This window comes from Artemia sp. Qi Xiang Cuo, chromosome 17, assembly GCF_049724085.1.
Source record: "Artemia sp. Qi Xiang Cuo chromosome 17, ASM4972408v1, whole genome shotgun sequence".
In the NCBI taxonomy this organism is placed as follows: Eukaryota; Metazoa; Arthropoda; class Branchiopoda; order Anostraca; family Artemiidae; genus Artemia; species Artemia sp. Qi Xiang Cuo.
In genome coordinates, this window is record NC_142810.1 from 48584756 (window position 1) to 48605773 (window position 21018).

A 21018-nucleotide genomic window follows, 5' to 3' on the forward strand; every position below is an offset into this window, starting at 1 on the left:
TATCCTCCCCGTCCTTCCCCAGAACTCATTGTATACTAATCTGAAAGCTCAATGAGAGTTAAGATATTTGGCCGTTAAAACGCACGATTTGGTACCCTATTTTTTAGTAGCTGAAGCGCAATTATACATTTAAAAAAATAATTTCATTAGAAATCAGGCAAATTAATTAAGTTAAATTAAGTTTTAAGACAAATGCCCTTGTTAACCAAATAACTTGTATTGAATACGTGACTTTAACGAACGAATGTGCCAACGTGTGCAATACTTCCTCTGCATCTGAGAGGAAAAATTTATAGTTTTCGAATCAATGGGCTATCTCAGGATCCTCAACCGATACCAACTTGGTTCTCTTTAAAGTGAAGTCGCAGTTTGGTGCTACAAGATGATAAAAAACGCCACTTTCTCGTGGCAAAATCTTTTTGGTGGCAAGACCGTTCAATGAACCCTCTTCCGATCTTTTAAGACCATTGATTCAATACGATCACCCGTGGAAAGACAACAACAAAAAAATGAACATATATCCGTAATCTTTCTGCTGGGCAAACATATGAAATTATATTTTTTTTTTTTTACAGATAACTGCTTTGAGCGTTTAAATCAGGGCTCTGCAAAAAGCTGAATTTAATGCTATAAATTTCCATTAAGATTAATTTTTTTTTAAATGTTTTGCCCTTTTTTTTTAAATGAGGCAATTGTTCTAAGTATTATATATTTTAGTGAATAACATTGAAGAAAAAATTATATATATTTGGAATTAGTATAAAAAATCAATCATTTACCTATTTATTTATATAAAAATAACTTTTTTTGAGTATTGGTTACTGAAAGCCATTGTCACTCTTACTCAAAATTTTTTCTACCGCGGACTGTTTTGATACTTTTTCATCAAGCTTTGGAATCGTCTGGAATAAATAAAATTTACAGAGCATTCATAAGGCAGATAAGCAAAATTCTAGGTTCTAAGGGGCGTGTATTTCAAAATGAGCCACAATTTCAGAAATGGTAAATTATATGAAAAGAATGAAAATAAAAATTATGTCTACAAAAAAATTTTGCTAAATTTATAAAAATATTCAAAATAACTTTGAAATGCAAAGGAAAAACTATTACATTCAGTCACTCAAAATTTTTGTAATCTTTTCGCAAATCGCCCTAACTCCCCAAAACCCAACATAAAATGAAAAAAAGTTGTATCGAAAATTGCCAATAGATTTTTCCAAAAGGGGAAAAAAACACTGGCTGCTGCAATACTGTTAATTGTTGAAAAGAAATCGAAGATTCGAAATATAAGTAATGACCAAAAATCCGATTTCCTCATCTAGCAGATCTTCAAGCACGACTTCGCAATGGATCAGGCTCTGTGTCGGTGGAACTTACTTCCTTTCTACCAAATCAACTTTATGTAAGGATCCACAATCTTTTCTCTGCAGGCTTGTACAGGAGGAGCCAGATTTAAACTCAGATCAAGTAAGCTGAATAATTTTGTGCCTATAAGTGCTCTTGTACTAATTATCAAGTCTTTAGAACTTTTTATGACAAATCGAATAATCTAATAATAGAGTGGTAGATTTTTGGCAGTTCATGTTATTGACTTACAAATAAAGTAAACATAGGCCTACTAGCCTAGCCCACTCAATGCCTTTTTGGTAAATTTTTTGTTGTTCATATTATTGACTTATGATTAAAGTCAACATACCACTCGATGCCTTTTTTTTACACTCTTTTGAAATATAATAGGCTAATCATTTATGTTGGAAATAAATTTTACCCCCACCCTTATATAGGCTATGCCAATTCAGGGTATATATTTGCACATTATGGGGGGGGGTGGTAAATTTTATTTCTGATATAAATGAGAGGTAATTTTTAACCCCCCCCCTGATGTGCAAATATATACTCTGAATTGGTATAGGCTAGGTAGGGGTGGGGGTAAAATCCATTTCTGACAAAAATGATTAATATATTGGAAAGAGCGTAAAAAAAAAGGCATCAAGGGGTATGTTTACTTTATTCATAAGTCAATAATATAAACAACAAAAAAATTACTGCCTTTTTTATGTTCTTTCCCAAATATAACAATCATTTTTGTCAGAAATGAATTTTACCCCCACCCCTATATATACCAATTCAGGGTATAGCCTATATTTGTACATTAGGGGGTGGAGGTAAAGTTTATTTCTTATGCAAATGAGAGGTAAGTTTTAACTTTACCTCTCATTTGGCAGTCAATGAAATTGAAGGTTTTCTCACCGAGAATGATGAAAATAACCAGTACCTCATTGAATCTATTGACTCTAGAAGTGATTCAGGGCAAAAGCCAATGATTATAGTTACCCTACCTGAATACCACCAAGACATAAACTTCAAAATTGAAACAGGACCTGATACAAACATTCTTCCAGCAAAAAATTTAGGTAATTGAAGCCAAGGCCTACTTTGATTCCCAGTAAGGATATCCAAACAAGCTATAGCAGATGCAGCCTAAAGGTAGGGTGAATTTGGGTAATTCTGACCCCTTATTGAGTTTTTTTCAGCTTAATTTGGTCCCAAAATTTTTCTGGAGTTTCTGGCACAATAAAAACTATTTGACATTGTTCTTGGTCATAGTAGTAATATTTGTCACAATCTAGAAAGTTCACAGGTTTTGTTGTTTCCATGACTTACTGCACCCATCTCAGAGGGGTCAGACTTGCCCCCTAGTCTGGGGTAAATCTGACACCCCTGGGCAGATCCTATGTATGCAAAGATAAAAATTCTGTCACCTTAAGATATGATAGAGGATACCTCTATGTACAGGGAAACTGTATGAAACAAAAACTTTTGTTAATAATTTGTATGTGCCACAGAGGAACATAGGTTTTCTGCTTACTATGGGGTAATTCCAACAGTGTTGGCCTTACCCCATACATAGAAGAGGTGCCTGAGAAGTGTATTTTTCAAGTTTTTATTGTAAATGTGAAAAAGATAACACTGTACTTCAAATAATGGGGAAAAATTGTAATTTCAATTAGTATAAGATTTTTTTTTAGTTGAAAAAAGTAATTCTTATTGAAAAAAAAATTTAAATCAGAATTGGAGGGAGTCAACAAAGCAAATTTTTGATCACTTGTGATTCTTGTATACAGTGACGACATGCCAAATTTGGAATGATGGTGGTGTGAAGGGACCAGGTCCAGAAAGCTTTAATGGTCCTGCAAAGATGTATTCTTCTTCAACTTTGTCAATGTAATCTTTTTTTGGCCAGTCATATGAATAGTCGGCTAGGCTTAGGCAGCAAAGATATTTTATACAAACAAGATTTTCTTTGTTGATCAAGTTTGGTATTGTTTGCTACATATTCATTTAGCTGTATGTTTAGATTCTTTTTCTGCTCTTATTCATTCTCACTATTAACAGTATAACTTATGTCCATTTGGTCAGTTGAGGAACCCAGAGAGATGTCAGAGTCTTCACTGGAAAGATCATCTTTCTTTTTCAGCTTTGGCTTGATTGTCTTCTCTTTTACTTTCCCTGTTTTGTTCATGAGATTTTCTTTTTCCTCTTTTTCTTTTTGTTCAAGCACTCTCAATGCCTCTACAGAAGTGATTATTTCAGCTTCCCAAGTAATTCTCTGCCTACCAGATGTCCCAGGTGCTGAGACATCAAGAGGAGGGTGGTTTGCTATATATATATATATATATATATATATATATATATATATATATATATATATATATATATATATATATATATATATATATATATATATATATATATATATATATATATATATATATATATATATATATATATATATATATATATATATATATATATATATATATATATATATATATATATATATATATATATATATATATATATATATATATATATATATATATATATATATATATATATATATATATATATATATATATATATATATATATATATATATATATATATATATATATATATATATATATATATATATATATATATATATATATATATATATATATATATATATATATATATATAGTAAATATATATATTCCAGCACGTATCAACTGCAATGTGATTGACAAGGCAAAGTTTGATCTAGCCAAGTTAAAACAAAATGTTGAGACAAAGAAATCAGAGAGTCAGAATTTAACAAGAGTGACAACCACAATGAATGCTGCAACTGGTCAGATTACTTTGTATTGTTAACATTATGAATTGTTGGCAAATATACTAATGTCTAGGCTAGAATTGCAAAAAACTAGCCACATTTTATATAAATGGGGTAAATTCAACCCCTGTGGTTGCATTTATCCTGTATGGGGTAAGTCTGACATGTTGGATTTACCCCAAATTTGTGTTTTCTGGGGCAATTCTGACACCCCTTGTATCTCTTGACTGATTTGAGAACAAAATACTAATAAATTACAGTAATTACTTAAACTATCCTATTAACTTATCAGCCATTTAGAATCATTTTATCATCTCTCTATTCTTCCTCACTATCAATTAAAAATTGCTACCTACCTTGTTGCCAACAAAAATGCCTTCCACAAAATTTTGAAATTCCTTTATGGCAAAGCAATTGAATGGTGGAAATATTAAGAGTGCCCAAGCAAAAGGAAGAAGATGGTATATGGAACCACAGATATTTTTAATCACTAAGCCAGATAAGACAGGGTGTTGGAGTTACCCCTGGGTTGGACTTAATGGTGGAATTGCACAAATGGTGCTTCAGTATAAGGACCAAGAACCACATGCTCCTGCATTTCATGTTGTGGAAACCAACAAAGGTCCAATACTTGGTAGACAAACAAGTGAACAGATGAACTTGATAAAAATTTGTGCTCAGCCTATCATGTAATAAGGTACCATATAAGGGTTCAATCTGACCTAAAGTGTAACAGATCCTTGAGGAGTATGATGATATATTCCATGGTATTGGTACATTGTCTGGAAAATGTCACATTTACTTAAAGGAAGGATCAGTACCAACTGTCCAGCCACCTAAAAGAGTTCCCTGTGCCCTTCAACCAAAATTAAAAGAAGAACTTGACAGATAGAGAAGGTGAAGGAACCAACAAACTGGGTCAGTTCCATTGTTCTGGTTAAGAAATCAGATGGTACAATCTGGATGTGCCTGGATCCAGTAGCTTTGAATAAATGGATAAAATGTCCACATCACCCAATTCTTAGTTTTGATGATATTGCAGTAAAATTTGCAGGAGCAAAGTGATTTTTCAAGGCTGATGCTAGAAATGGCTACTGGTCAATGGTTTTGGATGAGGAGTCCCTCATCCAAAACCATTTAAAACCCAATTTAACCACTTTCAATACCACATTTGAAAGATATAGATTTAGGAGATATTCTTTTGGGCTCTTACTTGGGCCCAAAACCTAATTTAAGCACTTTAAATACCACATTTGAAAGATATAGATTTAGGAGATATTCTTTTGGGCTCTTACTTTGGAAGAGCCCAAAATACTTTAGAAGCAACAACCCCTGTCACCAGTACAACATGTCCGATCCCAATTCGCTGGCTGACTTAGTATTTAAGACAAATCCTGAAGAAAGAGATCTAGGAGTGCTGATAGATGAACAATTGAAGTTCCACAGCCACATGGCAACAAGCAGTTTCAAAAACAAATTCAAGCATCAGTCTCCTCAAACGCACCAAAACCAGCTGCTCCCATACAGTCTTTCTAAGGCTATAGTTAGGCCTGTTTTGGATTTTGGTACATGTCTCACCTCCCCTTCCTATAAAAATGATACCAGCCTAATCAAGGGAGTTCAGAGGCATGCCGTAAAGTGCATACCTGGCCTGCAAGATCTCCCATACAACAAGAGACTGGAACACATGCAGCTACCAATACTCATCTTCAGATGCTGCTGTTTTGATATGACGCTGACCTACAAGTATAATGCACAACCAAATAACCCCCTTTTTCCAAATATTCAAGTCAGCACCATACAAGAGGACACTCACAAAAGCTGTCAAAACATTCTGTCAATACACGAATGCAGCAACACTTCTTCTCTGAGCATGTTGTCAATGATTGGAATAGCCTTCAAGCTGAAATGGTGACTGCACCCACGGCTGCATCCTTCAAGTCCAGACTGGACAAGGAATGGAATGACAAGCCATGGAAATATGATTGGGACTGTCCATCCCACTCAACTACCAGCTGATGCCAACTTCATCATAATGAGTGTCTTGCTAGGAGGCTGATGCTGCTTTGGGCTTAAATTGCATCTCTCCAGCAGACCTCTCCTATGGCGTGTCACCTGGCCAAAACACAGTGACGAAATTTTGCCATCATTGACCTGGAGCACAACAGATCCAGTTTGGACCTTAATTTCGCTCTGAAGTGCAAATTAAGGTAATTAAGGCTCATATCAGCTCAGGATGAGTACCAAAAGTGGATGGAAAAGGCATTTGAAGATATTGATATTGGACTGATTGTTGACAATGTTGCTGGAATGGCTAGTAGTAAAAAAGAGTATGATAGGAAGCTGAAGATAGTTCTGGAAAAGGCTCATGAGAAAGATATCAAGTTCAATAAAGTAAAGTGTCTCTTTGATGCTGAAGCTATTCCTTATTTTAGTCATATACTGACAAAAGGAGGTATGAAACCTGATCCTTCCAAACTTAGAACAATCAGGGAAATTCCAGCCCCATTTTTAGGCATGTTTAACTATTGGTCAAGATATATTCCTGCCCTCTCTACCTTAAACCAACCACTTCAGGAATTAGAAAAGGCCAAGGAGTTTGAATAGAAAGCTGTACACAACCAGGCCAGAATTCAGGAAGCCATTTGCAGCAATCTTGTATATTTTGGTACTGAAAGCACTATGGTAGAAGTGATAACAGATGCATCACAGTATGGACTTGGTGATTGTGCAGATCACACAACAGTAGCCTTTGCTTCCAGGTCTCTGAGTGATATGAAAAACAGTACTCTTAAATCAAAAAGGAACTGCTGGGCATTGTGTTCACCTGTACACATTTCCACCAGTACATTTGTGGTAGAAACATCATTGTGACAACAGATCACAAACCACTAGAGGCAATTTTGTCCAAACCTATAAACAGAGCACCACCTAAATTGCAAAGAATGATGGTAGTGCTCCAGCAATATGAACTATCATTTCAGTACCACCCTGGCAAAGAGATTCCTGTAGCAGATGCTTTATCATGGATGTACTTACCAGATCAAGACCCAGAAATCCAAATCAAAGGAGGAGTAGCTATTCATGCATTCTTTAGAGATATTCCTATGATCAGAAACAAACTAGAGAATACTGCGAGAAAACGCTGAGAGATAGTGAGCTAAAAACACTATCAGATATCGTTGAATCTGGCTGGCCTAATGTACCGTCTATAATTCTACAATGTTGGAACTACAGAGATGAGCTGGTTACAAACAATGGTATTATACTGAAAGGCCAACGTTTTGTAGTGCCCAAGACACTGTAGACATATACTGCAACAGCTTCATTCTTCACATAGTGGAATTGTGAAAACCAAAGAAAGAGCTTGTAGTTTGGTATTTTGGCCTAACATCACAAAAGATGTTATGCAAATAGTATCTAGATGTGAAATATGTGTCAGACATCAGATGAATCAACAGAAGGAGCCACTAGTGTCCTCAGAAGTCCCCCCAGTATCCATTCCAATGTGTGGGTGTGGATATTTTTACATTAGCAGCATGGAATATCTCATCACCATAGACTATTATAGTCAATTTTTCGAAGTGGATAAGCTTGCCATTTCAAGTTCATAATAAGTGATCTCAAAATTGACAATGGATTTTGCAAGATACAGTATACCAGACCAAATCACTTCAGATAATGGGCCACAATTCAGCTTGGAAGAGTTTCAAGTTTTTACAGAAACTTGGGATATCAACCACATCACAGCAAGTCCCCAATACCCCAAATTGAATGGGATGAGCGAAAAGACAGTCCTGACTGCAAAAATGATATTGAAAAAGCATCAGAAAGTCAAACTGACCCACATATTGCATGGTTAGAGTACTGAAACACTCCAATTGATGGAGCACATTCACCAGTACAGCTGCTTATGAGCAGAAAGACATGGTCAATGATCCCAGCACTGCCATCACAGCTGTCACCAAAAATAATCACAAAACATGTTTTTGAGAATGCTAGAGAGAAAAAGTGTGGGTGAAATTTGATGAGAGTAGTAGATGGCACAAAGGTGTATTAGAAAAGAAGTTGAAGCAATCAGAGCACTCATATGTGGTATGTATGGAAGACAGTAGCTTGCTTTGTAGAAACAGGTGCCACCTACATCCCAGGTTGGAACCACTTACAACTGAGTCAGCACTTACACCAACATATCTAGCAAAGGCCAGATATTTTGACCAGAACCCAGAACAAGACATACACCCAAAGGGATAGAGGGTGATGGAGCAATTCCTGTTCCAGGTTGTACCAATGCTGGAATGCCTAGCAGTAGCAACAAGGCTGAAATACCAAACATTAGGGAAAAGAACAAAAGGGAAGTACTGAGTCAAAGAGGCGAGCTCTCTCCTTCCACAGGAATACTCCCTGAAACTAGAACACAAGCACCACCACTGCAGGGAAGAACCACTCACTCTGGTAGACTTTCCAAACCACCTGTTTGCATGAACTTGAGCATAGACTGCCAGCTAGTCTGCCCATGATCCAAAATATTTCTACATGAGAAGGAAGATGAAATATATTGCTTTTGCTTGCTTGCTTTTGTTTATTTGCTTGTTTTGCTTTTGCTTATGTGCTTCATTTATAGGTAGTGGATCTCCATTAAATGATTATATTTAAACCTGAAGTCTGATGAGGGAATATGTTACAGGTACCCTTGAGGTTTTGTTTTTTTATGTTGCCCTGTGGAGTTTTATCTGTATATTTTTTAGGGCCTGTCCAATATGGATTTTTGGGTCCAATACTATATAATGGTACAATATAATGGTATTGTACCAATATTTTTTTCAATAAATTCCCCTCCAGACAAAAAACCTTACCTAAAATTTAAACCCTGCATTTTCTGCCCATGTTCATACTCACACATTTCTTCCTGGTCTGTTACACAGCAAATATTAGTCTCAATAATTCACTATGGATTCCAATGCAAAAAGATTTATTTAGAAATGATTTAGAAAAAAATTAAAGCAAATAAAGTTCAAGTCTGGACAGTGCTTAATAAGTCCAGTCCTACTGGGGCAACTTCTAATAAAGAAAGCATAACTTTTCAGCATTTTCTTCTTTCAGAGATCTTGGTTTGTGATCATACATGTTCCCAATTGTGCTGAAAATTATTTTGCTTGGGACAGAAGAAGGTGGGAAACAGAGATGCTTCTGAACCAGTTGTGCCAGTCTCTTGAAACAAATGCTGTTATTTTGCCACCACTCTAATGGACAGCTTTTTTCCTGTCAATGACAGCTCCACTCATGTTCCTTTCCAGTTCATGATCAATATTATGTGCTGACTCTTCTTCCTCACTTGTTGAAGTTGCAAGCATCTTATCAAAAAGGCAGTCAATCAAACTTGAAGTGGCTAATTTCTTTTTCTTCCAATGTCTGACGCTGTGTTCCTTCTTGTAGCCTTCTTTTGTTGTTACTGAGTGCCTCTTTATTTAGTGGTTGGTGCTCATATCTGGGATCCAGCAGACCAGCAAGAACAACCTCTGGTTGTTTGTTCTTGAACTCACCATACATTTTGAACATTGCAGCACCAGGTGTCTATTGACATCAAATTTACATAGACTTCATTTACTTACCTCTGCTGCTCTCTCCACCATGGTCCGACTTAGCTGGTGCCTCTGCCCCCAAGGACTGGACAAGCAAAAATTACCTGAGGAAATCTGGTGCCATCTTCTTGATAAGTGGCAAATAAAAAAACAAAAACAAAAAAAAAAACAGCCAATATCTGATATTTTTTTGGATGTCCAATAATGACACTGGCCCCCATATTGGCCCAATAATGTTAGTCAGGTACTATTTTTTTTTATTCAGCACTGAAGATGGTCAGTTTTTTTTATTCCGCAATGCAGAGAAACCTCTGCATTGAACTGCAGAGGTTTCAACTAAAATATTTACATAGTTTTCTTTTATTTTTCACTGGCGGTTCTATCCTTGCTTTCTTTTCTTTACAAATTTTTGTCTTTGTTTTGGGTTACAATTGAGAAAACTATAGCCTACTTCAATATTGTGCTGGGTGTTGCTTAACAGATAATTCTTATGGGGTTTGTTGTTTCAGTGTTTTTTTTTGGGGGGGGGGGCCTGAAAAACCTCTTCCTGGCTGTAGAATTTATTATGAACTGCTTCCTCATTATAGTATATTTGCAGGCATGAATGCACAATAAGTTAGATGTAATAGGTTTAAGATTATTTGTATGGAATATATATATTTTTTTTCAAGATAGCAAGGGGTTTCTTGCTATCTTGAAAAATAGTTAAGTTAGGTAAAAGAAACTTTCAAGAACAAATTTCAGGGTCTAAATCATATTCTGGGAAGACCATTTTAAGCCATCTTTTTAAATTTGGCCCTAAAACCTTATCAGCTCTTGGGTATATCTAAGATGTCCAATTCCCCTTGAAGCTGTGATCAATTATAGGCTCTTCAACTAAAAATTATTTGCAGGATGAAACCGGAGCATATTTGATTGACAGGGACCCATTATACTTTGGACCAATCTTGAATTACCTGAGACATGGAAAGCTTGTGATTGACAAAAATCTAGCAGAAGAAGGTAAAGTACATATTTTAAAATTCTAAATGGTCATGTTTCTTTGAATAAGTCTTGCTCCTCTTCTTTTCATTTTTTGTTCTTCAAGGAAGAAGGTGAGTTTTGAGAAAGAAGAGGAAGGAATTTCAAATCCCTTCCCGCTATAGAAGTTAGATCAAGTTGCGAAAGCACTATGTCAAATAAAAAACTTACAATTTTCGAAGAGAAAAGAAAACAATGAGTGTAGCAAAATAACTGAATAAATGCATCAAATAAAAACAACCTACAATTTAAGAGAGAAAAGAAAACAATGAGTGTAGCCAAGTAACTGAATAAATGCATCAAATAAGAATCCTACAATTTTAGAAGAGAAAAGAAAACATTGAGTGTTGCAAAATAACTGAATAAATGCATCAAATAAAAAAACCTACAATTTTAGAAGAGAAAAGAAAACAATGAGTGTTGCAAAATAACTGAATAAATGTATCAAATAAAAAAAAACCTACTATTTTAGAAGAGAATAGAAAACAATGAGTGTAGCAAAATAACTGAATAAATGCATCAATTAAAAAAACCTACAATTTTAGAAGAGAAAAGAAAACAATGAGTGTAGCAAAATAACTGAATCAATGCACCAAATAAAAGACCTTCAATTTTAGAAGAGAAAAGAAAACAATGAGTTTTGCAAAATTACTGAATAAATTCATCAAATAAAAAAACCCTACAATTTTAGAAGAGAAAGGAAAATAATGAGTGTAGCAAAGTAACTTAATAAATGCATCAAATAAAAAAACCTACAATTTTAGAAGAGAAAAGAAAACAATGAGTGTAGCAAAATAAGTGAATCAATGCATCAAATAAAAAACCTACAATTTTAGAAGAGAAAAGAAAACAATGAGTGTAGCAAAATAACTGAATCAATGCACCAAATAAAAAACCTACAATTTTAGAAGAGAAAAGAAAACAATGAGTGTTGCAAAATTACTGAATAAATTCATCAAATAAAAAAACCCTACAATTTTAGAAGAGAAAGGAAAATAATGAGTGTAGCAAAGTAACTGAATAAATGCATCAAATAAAAAAACCTACAATTTTAGAAGAGAAAAGAAAACAATGAGTGTAGCAAAATAAGTGAATCAATGCATCAAATAAAAAACCTACAATTTTAGAAGAGAAAAGAAAACAATGAGTGTTGCAAAATTTCTGAATAAATGCATCAAACAAAAAACCTAAAATTTTAGAAGAGAAAGGAAAACAATGAGTGTAGCAAAGTAACTGAATAAATGCATAAAATAAAAAAACCTACAATTTTAGAAGAGAAAAGAAAACAATGAGTGTTGCTAAATTACTGAATAAATGCATCAAATAAAAAACCTACAATTTTAGAAGAGAAAAGAAAACAATGACTGTAGCAAAGTAACTGAATAAATGCATCAAATAAAAAAACCTACAATTTAGAAGAGAAAAGAAAACAATGAGTGTAGGAAAATAACTGAATCAATGCATTAAATAAAAAACCTACAATTTTAGAAGAGAAAAGAAAACAATGAGTGTTGCAAAATTACTGAATAAATGCATCAAATAAAAAAAACTACAATTTTAGAAGAGAAAGGAAAACAATGAGTATAACAAAGTAACTGAATAAATGCATCAAATAAAAATAACGGAGGATAATTCAAATCTCAAATGCTTCTTTAATCCTCGAAAAAAGGGGAAATATTATGGATAGAGAAGATATATTCAGATTTATGATAAAAGTTATTCATCTTAGTCTTAGACATTTCTAATGGCTTTCTAATTTTAAATCTTGAGACTGCTTCAGTGTTTTAAAACAAAGTGAAGAGCCTAGTGAAATTTACCATGCTTGAAATAACAAATGTAAATTGATGAAAAACCACAAATTAAAAAAAGAAGGGAAGGATAATGCAAGAAGGCAACTACATTAAAGAGAGAACCTGAAATATCACAAAACAACATCGCTGCATTATTGATCTAAATGTCTCTGATTTTTTTAATATCTAAAATAAGTATCAACTTAAGGGTTTTTTCCACTGTCCAAACAAAAAACTGTTAGCTAATAATTTTCCCAACAATTTCTGCAGTCCAACTAAAAATTGTTAGCTAACATTTTTAGAGAATATCTTTAACAAATAAAATGCTTGTTGAGAAAATTGTTGGAGTATTTATTTCTGTTAGCTAACAATTGTGTTTCCGCCATCCAAACAAATACATGTTAGCTAACATTGTTAGCCAACAGTTGGACAGCGGAAAACCCCTTTAGTATCTTGAACTTAGGTGTTAAGTTTGACTTACCCTTGTGTTTGACAGGGTTGCTGGTGGGTATGGAATAGCCCTCATATGGTTGAGTAAAACATTATAATTATGTGCAGACAATATTCAGTTGTGGCTTGGGAACAACCATGGAGGTCAATAGAGCAGAGCATTGAGTGGGCATAGTGTCTCTTCTTCTTTTTCGTAAAGCAGGAGGTCCATGAACACAAAAAGCAGGTTCTTTCTCCTCTTTATTATACTGGCTACATACTGGGATACATACTACATACTGGGATACATACATACTACATACTACATACTGGGATATAGTTATGACCAATTAAAGAAAGGGGCAAATCAGGAGTCATACACCTACAGCAACAATTTAGTTGTTACTGTGAATGTCCGAACTTTGTGTAATGTCGACATTCACCAGTGAATGCCCGAATTGCAATAAAAGTGTTAGGTATTTTAGCCATGGAGCACATGTGCTTGAGGGTAATGGCCTCCTCGCACTGTTGCTGGCATTCAAACAAGACATGCTGGATTGTTTTATCTGTTGAGAAGCAAATACAACAGTGGGCAATGATGTAATCCCAATTTAAATAGCAGACTGTTGATAAGAAGAAAACCTGATTTCACTTGGAAATATTGCACAGCCTGCAGTCTTGTTTGGAAGGGTGATGATATAAGTTTACTGTGACTTTTTTCCTTCTTTTTTTCATCATCATCAATCATTTTGTTGAAACTAAATTCTATTACAAACGTAAAGAAAAATTATTTGGCCCAAGAAGCTTGGCTTGTTGTGGGCCATACAACACAATAATAAAGCACTAAAAGAACCACAAATATTACCCTAAATCAAACAATATATAGTAAACAAGGATTAAAGAGAATAAACACTAGCATGCAGTAAAAAAAAAATGTATATATATGCATAATAATAACGATATATAAGGGAAAAACACAAAAAGGAGAAACACTAGGAAAAGAGAAAACAGGGAAAATAAACGAAGGAGAGAGAGAAAGTACTAAACTGGAAAGGCATTTCCAGTTTTCCAGACGAAATACTGCCTTTGCAGACAGAAATAACGGGACATCCGGTGGGATTGAATTCCATAATTGAATTGATTTATAAATAGGAGACCTCTGGGCTGCTGTAGATGAACGTTTGGGCAAAATAAGTCTACGAGAAGAACTACGTAAAAAAGTAGAGTACCTACCTGAGGCTTTCCGTGAAAAAAATTGCTGCAGAGGCGGTGGAAGTGTACCTAGAAAGGCAGAATACGCTAAATAAAGATTACTTTTACCCACAATACGATCCAGCGGAGCTATTACAGTATCATTTTAAAGATCAGAGGAAGGGTAAATCCGAGGGAGAAGTTTGAGGGAGTTTAGTTCTTCGAGGAAGAACTTAATTTGTATCTTTGCCTAATTTTGTCCCTTGCATTGAGGTCAGAGGAAGGCCTTGGTTGCTAGTAAATCAGCAGTATCATTATATTTTATGCCTTCATGGCTTAGAACGTGTTGAAAATATATCTGATTAACTTTAGCCTGAAGGTTCAGTGGCTGTCTTCTAATATTATATAGGTCATTGCCATTGGCAATTCTATTAATATTTTGGAGCAGAAGTATTGCAGATTTGGAGTCAGTTGAACAAATGATATTTTTAGATTCTAAAGATGAAATAACACTATTATCTTACATTTTGATCAAGATATTTCTAATTTCTGTTTCTACGGTGAAGTACAAAATATTTCATCACAAATAAAATCTTTATCTCAACAGAAGACCAAGCATTGAAACTGTCAACCAAAGTTATTAGGTTTGCTGAAGTATCAAAACATTTAAGATGTATATTTTCTATCGTAGCCTAAAAATGAACGATCATGTATTAAAATCCCATAGTTTGGACTGCCATAGGTTGGCGTATTTCTTTACGGGCTTCAAACTAAATTCCAGATTTGTAGGCTAATTACAGCCAAAAGATCAAATAAAACAAGCAGTTTTCATGTATCTGAAATTGCGAAACTCAGCATCTGCCTTATCATTATGTCTAACAGCCTGCAACTATACTGGTAAGTAAAAATGAAGTTTAGAATTAACAAAAAAATATTTCTTTGGGGATTAAAATAAGTGAAACTGGTGTTTAGCTGACCTTGAGCAAGAAGTACAAACAATTTTTTTATTCAGACAGTGGATGGTCTCCCAAAGTCCTTTTGAGATAAATAGTCCTCTGCAAAAGTAATTATTCGATTAAGTCCTACTTTCAAACCATTTCTTAAATGTTAAGATTTGTCCTTGAGCATAACAGTGTTCTTTTTGATGCATCAGTTTTCTCTTTGAATTTATTTTAAACTGTTATTTTCGAGAGTTAGAGATTTAGTCCAATCCTTCTGCAGGAATTGTTTATTGTGTATGGTGATTGTTTTAAATACTTGGATCCATTGTAACTCAATCTCATTAGCCACAACCCTGGTACTTGTCAATCCTTATTTAATTGCACCCGATTTAGGTCAACGTAGATGTAACTTGACCTCCCATCCAACCCAATTTCATTTTACCCAACCCCAAAAATCCAACCCAACCCTTTTTGATGCAACTCAACTCACATTAAAAGCAACTGTAATTACCCCAAGACTACAACTGAATAGCAAATCTTTTGTTGCAAGTGATGAAAGTTTGACTTAAGTTAAATTGTATATATTGGTTAATTCATTGTGTGAGTGTTTTTTTTTACTTTTTTTAAGAGGCTCTACTTGTAAGAAATTCCATTTTCTAAGAAAGGGCAGCAATTTATCCTTCCTCTTCTTACACATACAAAATTAGCCAAGAAGACAGAAGTTGGATAGAAGCCAACTTTGGCTTCTTGCCAAAGTTGCTTTTGGTTGTGTTTTGATGATGATTGTTTATTTATAACCCAATTGTAATGGAAAAATAGTGGAGTAATAAAGAAAAGAAAGAATGAAAAAATTCGATACAAAAATGATTAATAAATAACTAAACAAAAATATTAAACAGCACTAAGCAACCGGATGAGGCGATGATGAGGGCCCAGCCTTAAGGTCGCATCAGAAGTAATTACATGTTGATGACGGTGCAGAGTACGCATAATATCAGTAGCACCAAACCGAGCGATTATTTTTCTATTAGGGTAGGAAGGTGGCAAATAAAGAGGAAACTTGCAATACCGGAAACAATAAATGCGGATTAGATTCAGATCGCTTTCTCGAAACAGAGGGTAAAGTCCAGACACAAGAAGTACAGCATGATCATCAAAAGTCGAGTAAACTTTCGCGAGACCGTGTCTATTATAACGGCCACGATTAGCAACTATCTTAGCATAACCCATTTTTAATTTATCTTTAATATCAGCCACTTTTTTTCGCTGCAGAGCTACCGAAACTTACCGAAATCCCCAGCCACCTGAGACCAGAAACACGGGGAATAACGAAAAAAGGGCAATTTAAATCCCCCGTACCAAACATATTAAACGACGTACATTAAACGACAAATATTCACAGTTGGCAATATTTAGGGATAAACCAGTTTTTTCAAGAGAATAATGGACCTTATTAACACTCTATGCTAACCCAACTTTCGACCGACTAATAAGTAGCAGATCGTCGGCGTATCAAGGTAAGACACGTCCGAAAACCCGGTAAAACAGGTAGAGGGTATCTTAGAAAGAATACTAGATAAACAAGCACTGAAAATACATGGAGAAAGCACCCCTCCCTGTCTAACTCCACAAAGAACACGTATACTTCCGAAAATCTGATCATTTGATTTGAATCTTACAAAAGAATTAAGATACCAAACTTTTTAAACCAAAAGAATAGAGTCGTTTGTCCCTAGCTCATATAAAGAGTAAAATGCCTGTGAATGAAGCGAACGCTTTGGACACATCAAGTGCACATATATGCAGAACTTGTCCCTTAACGCTAGCATCTCTTAAAAGAACTGAAAGGGCTCGATGCGCATGCTGGCAGCCAATTAGTTTTTTAAACCCAAACTGATTTGCATCGTACTTGACTAAATTAATAACATGAGGTAATAAAATATACTCAAATAACGTTTTAATATTACATGCGACAGTTATAGGCCTATACGAATCACACTTATTAGGATCTTTACCTCGCTTCAAAATCGAAGTAACCGTGCCACCAAGGAAACTATCAGGAACAACAGAATAACAAAGACAGATTTGAAACAAAAGCTGTAAATGAGATAGCAACTCTTTTGAGTGTGGATTCAAATGAAAAGCGCAAATACCATCTATATCAGAGGACTGAGATTTCAGTCGCTTAATCGACGCCATAGAAACGGAAATGACATTTTGTTGTGACACTTTAGGGGGTAAACAACGAGACAAAAGAATCGAAACTGAGCGTGAACAGCATAATTTACTACGGAAAATACACCCGAATAATGCTGAATCCAGGATCGTTGCGGTATATTGTCAACATGCGAACCATCAAGTCTCGAAGAATTAACAACACGCTTTCATTCATTGGAACTTCTCGGAAATTCGGCACCAGATTCCCGAACAGATCGTATTCGACGCTATGAAAGCAATTTTAATTTTCCGTGCAGGCAACCCAACTTTGGAGCCGCAATTTTGCTTGATTTTTAATTTTCTTTAACTCAGGGTCAGTATTCCACATAGGTTTACGAGTACGGCAACGACCCATTTCAATAGGAACTGCGACTTCTTCAGCCTTCTTCATGCAATCTACAATGCTATAATAATACGTGTTTAATTGGACTCGAGCGTTTGATGAAAAACACTGCAACATAAAAGGTTATACGGTACTTGAATACTATGCAACAGGGAGGCTAGAGTAGCCAGACATAAAGGCAAATTCGTGCGATTCCAATTACGATTTTTAAACCACTTAAGCGGGGCTCCCACGGCGTCAATAAAGTTTGTCAGGAAAGTACGAACCATAAAGTTTGTCCCGCTCACACAAGGATATCATCTTTTTGACTTAACAGCAGTTTTTCATAGAAAGTAACTGAAATACTCAGACATGGAGCTGAGAAAACCATCTTTCTAAGCATTTTTTCCTTTTAATAGTAAATGAAAATATTTTTTTGGTTCTTTTACCAAGCTAAATATTTAAACAAGTATACACGATTATATTTGTAGAAACTTATTTGTATGTTGTTTATTTGAAATTTTTCACACGTCTTTTGCTATTGGTTGAACTTTGAGGACTTTCTTGAAAAAGTTAAATAAAGTTTAGCTTTTTTCCGACTGCAATAAAGTCAACAAAGTTATACGAGGAAAACGGTTTATTAACTTTGTGGACAGCTTTATTAACTTTGTTGACGGCGTGGGAGCCCTGCTTTAGAATTATTTACACGAGGACCAAAGTAGCAGAAACAGAAACTTGTAACGATAAGGGCAGGAGGTCATGGTCCCTCTCTTCTTCGTCAACGTGAACGCTAGATGTCGATAGATCGGCTGAGCAGATACAATGGTTAAGGTTAGAGCGAGAATCAGTATTATGAATATATTTATTTGGCAGATGTTTAGTTATAATCCGAAAGCCGGGGGGGGGGGTATTTTATTTTTGTTCAGGGTGGGTACGGTAAAATTTGTTAACCTACTGCTTTGTATGATCATATGTAAGCAAATTTCACATGCTTAAATTTTCTTTTATTGTATATTTTTTTGTATTTAGCCTATGGTGTTATTATAGCTATGGTAAACGCATGGTCATGGCTACGCATGATTAATATGCGGCCAGATGAGTCTTTTGGAAGCATCTTGTTCAAAATAGTAGAAATTTCTTGTGAAGATGACCTTGCTCAAGACCTTTTGTAAAATTAAATCTTCGAAAATACCCTGTTTCACAGATTGCATAATTATGCTATACTAGCTAGATCTTTAGGCTGTTAGTTCCCAGCCCCAAATACTTAAAGAAGGTAACAAATATAATTCCAAAAAGAAGAGGATTTTCATTTTTTTTTTATATTTTGATAATTGTTTTCTCTCACAATTCTTGTAAATCATAAATTATGCATAGAAACTTAAATTAGATGGTGGAAGGTGCATTTCAGGAGAAGGGCTCATATTTCCCAGAACAGCTATTGAAAGAGAAAGTAATTGATAACACTTGAAGAGATACAGAAATACTTATTTTTCCTGGATATGAGTACTGTATGCTCCCTGAATATGTTTAAAGAGAAGTTCAGAAGCCCTTAGTTTAATAAAAACACTTGGGTGAACATCGAAGTTTTGAGAAAGAAATGGAAGTGACATGCATATAACAGGAATTTGAATATCCTTGGGATACAATGAATAAAGTGAGTATATTTGGGGGAGGGGGGCATAGGAAAATCTGTGAAATAGGTGCTGAAAAGGAAAAAATGAAGTTGAAAATTTAGTTTTACAACTTTGCCACTTTTCTGCCGCCTTGATGAAAAATTCAGTCATTACCCCTCTTGAAATAATCTTGGCTAATCTTGGCTACGTTGCAAATAAGAAAGCTGCATTTTAACCCAGTTTAGATCCACAAATATGATGCTGGCTCAGGAATATGATGTTGATGTGAAGATCAGTACTATTTCCCTGATAGGCTGAAAACTTATATCCTTGATTCTTTGGAATAAGGGAGACCCAATGCAGATAGAAGAGAAATATATTGGTTCCCCTTAAATAGGGCTCCACAAAGGATAAGAAAAACTTAGTTTTCCTGGCCACATTGTTTGGAAGGGGTGATTTTGAAAATTCGGAGTCAACTCATTCATTGCATAATATACCTTGTATTCAATTCAATTCAATTCAAACTTTTTATTTCCTCCGAATACGAAGAGTAAAAAAGAAATAAATAAAAATAATAACCGCTAATCAACAGGCCATAAAATTGTTTTAAACTATATAACAACAAATACGCACAGGTCTTCAATCGAAATTACCACACTAATTAACACTTCATTCAATAGATAATAAATTAACACTTCACAAATTAAAACTTCATTCAAAAATTAAATCAAATAAAATAAATTAAGTTTCGTGCGCAGCTCTATATAAATTATGAGAAAAAACATTTAATTTGGATAAAAAATTCTTTTGCATTTTCTCCAAAACATCAACAGGGTTTTTTATTTTATATGCATTCATTAAAAAAGGATTTGATTCAGATTTATAAAAGCGGAAAAGGAACTTAGCAAAATTAAAAAATTTGGTTTTTACATGCGCAATATTACTAATTATAAAAAACGGGAGAAGCATTGAAAAAAAACTAAAATTTGAGGCAAAGCGACTGTATTATATACCCGAGCCAGTGATTTCCGAGAAAGAAGATCGCGAAGACAAATTACTGCCCCGAAACTAGACGCTATTCTACTTTTAACTGCATATCTTTATGAGACGTTCCGCATATCTTTTACCACGTGATGCTCCCCTTAGAGAAATTTCATCCCTTTATGAACTTAGTCAGGTGAATAATTTATACATTTTGACCTCGCCAGTAGATTCAGCATCGAAAAACAACCGAAAATGGTTATACCAATAAGAAAGAAAAACGAAAGTCACAAAAATCTAGACACTGCCACCAACATTTTGAGAAAAAGATTTTTGTCAAAGTTAATTATCTTTCTGTTTTAAAGGTGTTTTAGAAGAGGCTGAGTTTTACAACATTGCAGATCTGGTTCAACTAGTCAAAGATAGAATTAATGGGAAAAAACTTACAGAGTCTAATGATCACAGAAGTTATGTGTATAGAGTGCTTCAGTGCCACGAAGAGGAGCTTACTCAAATGATCTCTACCATGTCGGATGGCTGGAAATTTGAACAAGTAATTTATTCTTTTTTATTTAAAGAAATATCAAACCAGTCTTAAAGAAAATATTCTTAATATAAAACCATTTGCGTTTATTTTCGAAGCATTAGGAGAGTGATTTTTTTAAAGTATTTAAGATTTTTTAGTACCTAAGTACTTTAAGTACTTAAAGTACTAATTATTTTAAGTACTGTACTGTATTTTATTTTATTTGTATTTTATTTAATTATTTTATTTT

At 34.5% G+C, this 21018-nt stretch overlaps 1 protein-coding gene across 1 annotated transcript in view; it reads left to right on the forward strand.

Moving 5' to 3' along the window:
• The first annotated feature begins 1271 nt into the window (after positions 1 to 1271).
• The window catches only part of inc (BTB/POZ domain-containing protein inc), a 29726-nt gene continuing 9979 nt past the window's right edge, over positions 1272 to 21018 (forward strand). The window contains exons 1-3 of the mRNA XM_089102983.1: positions 1272 to 1467; positions 10632 to 10740; positions 20608 to 20795. Of these exons, the coding sequence (XP_088959109.1) occupies positions 1294 to 1467; positions 10632 to 10740; positions 20608 to 20795 (471 nt within the window). The 5' untranslated portion in view covers positions 1272 to 1293. The remainder of the gene's footprint in view (positions 1468 to 10631; positions 10741 to 20607; positions 20796 to 21018) is intronic.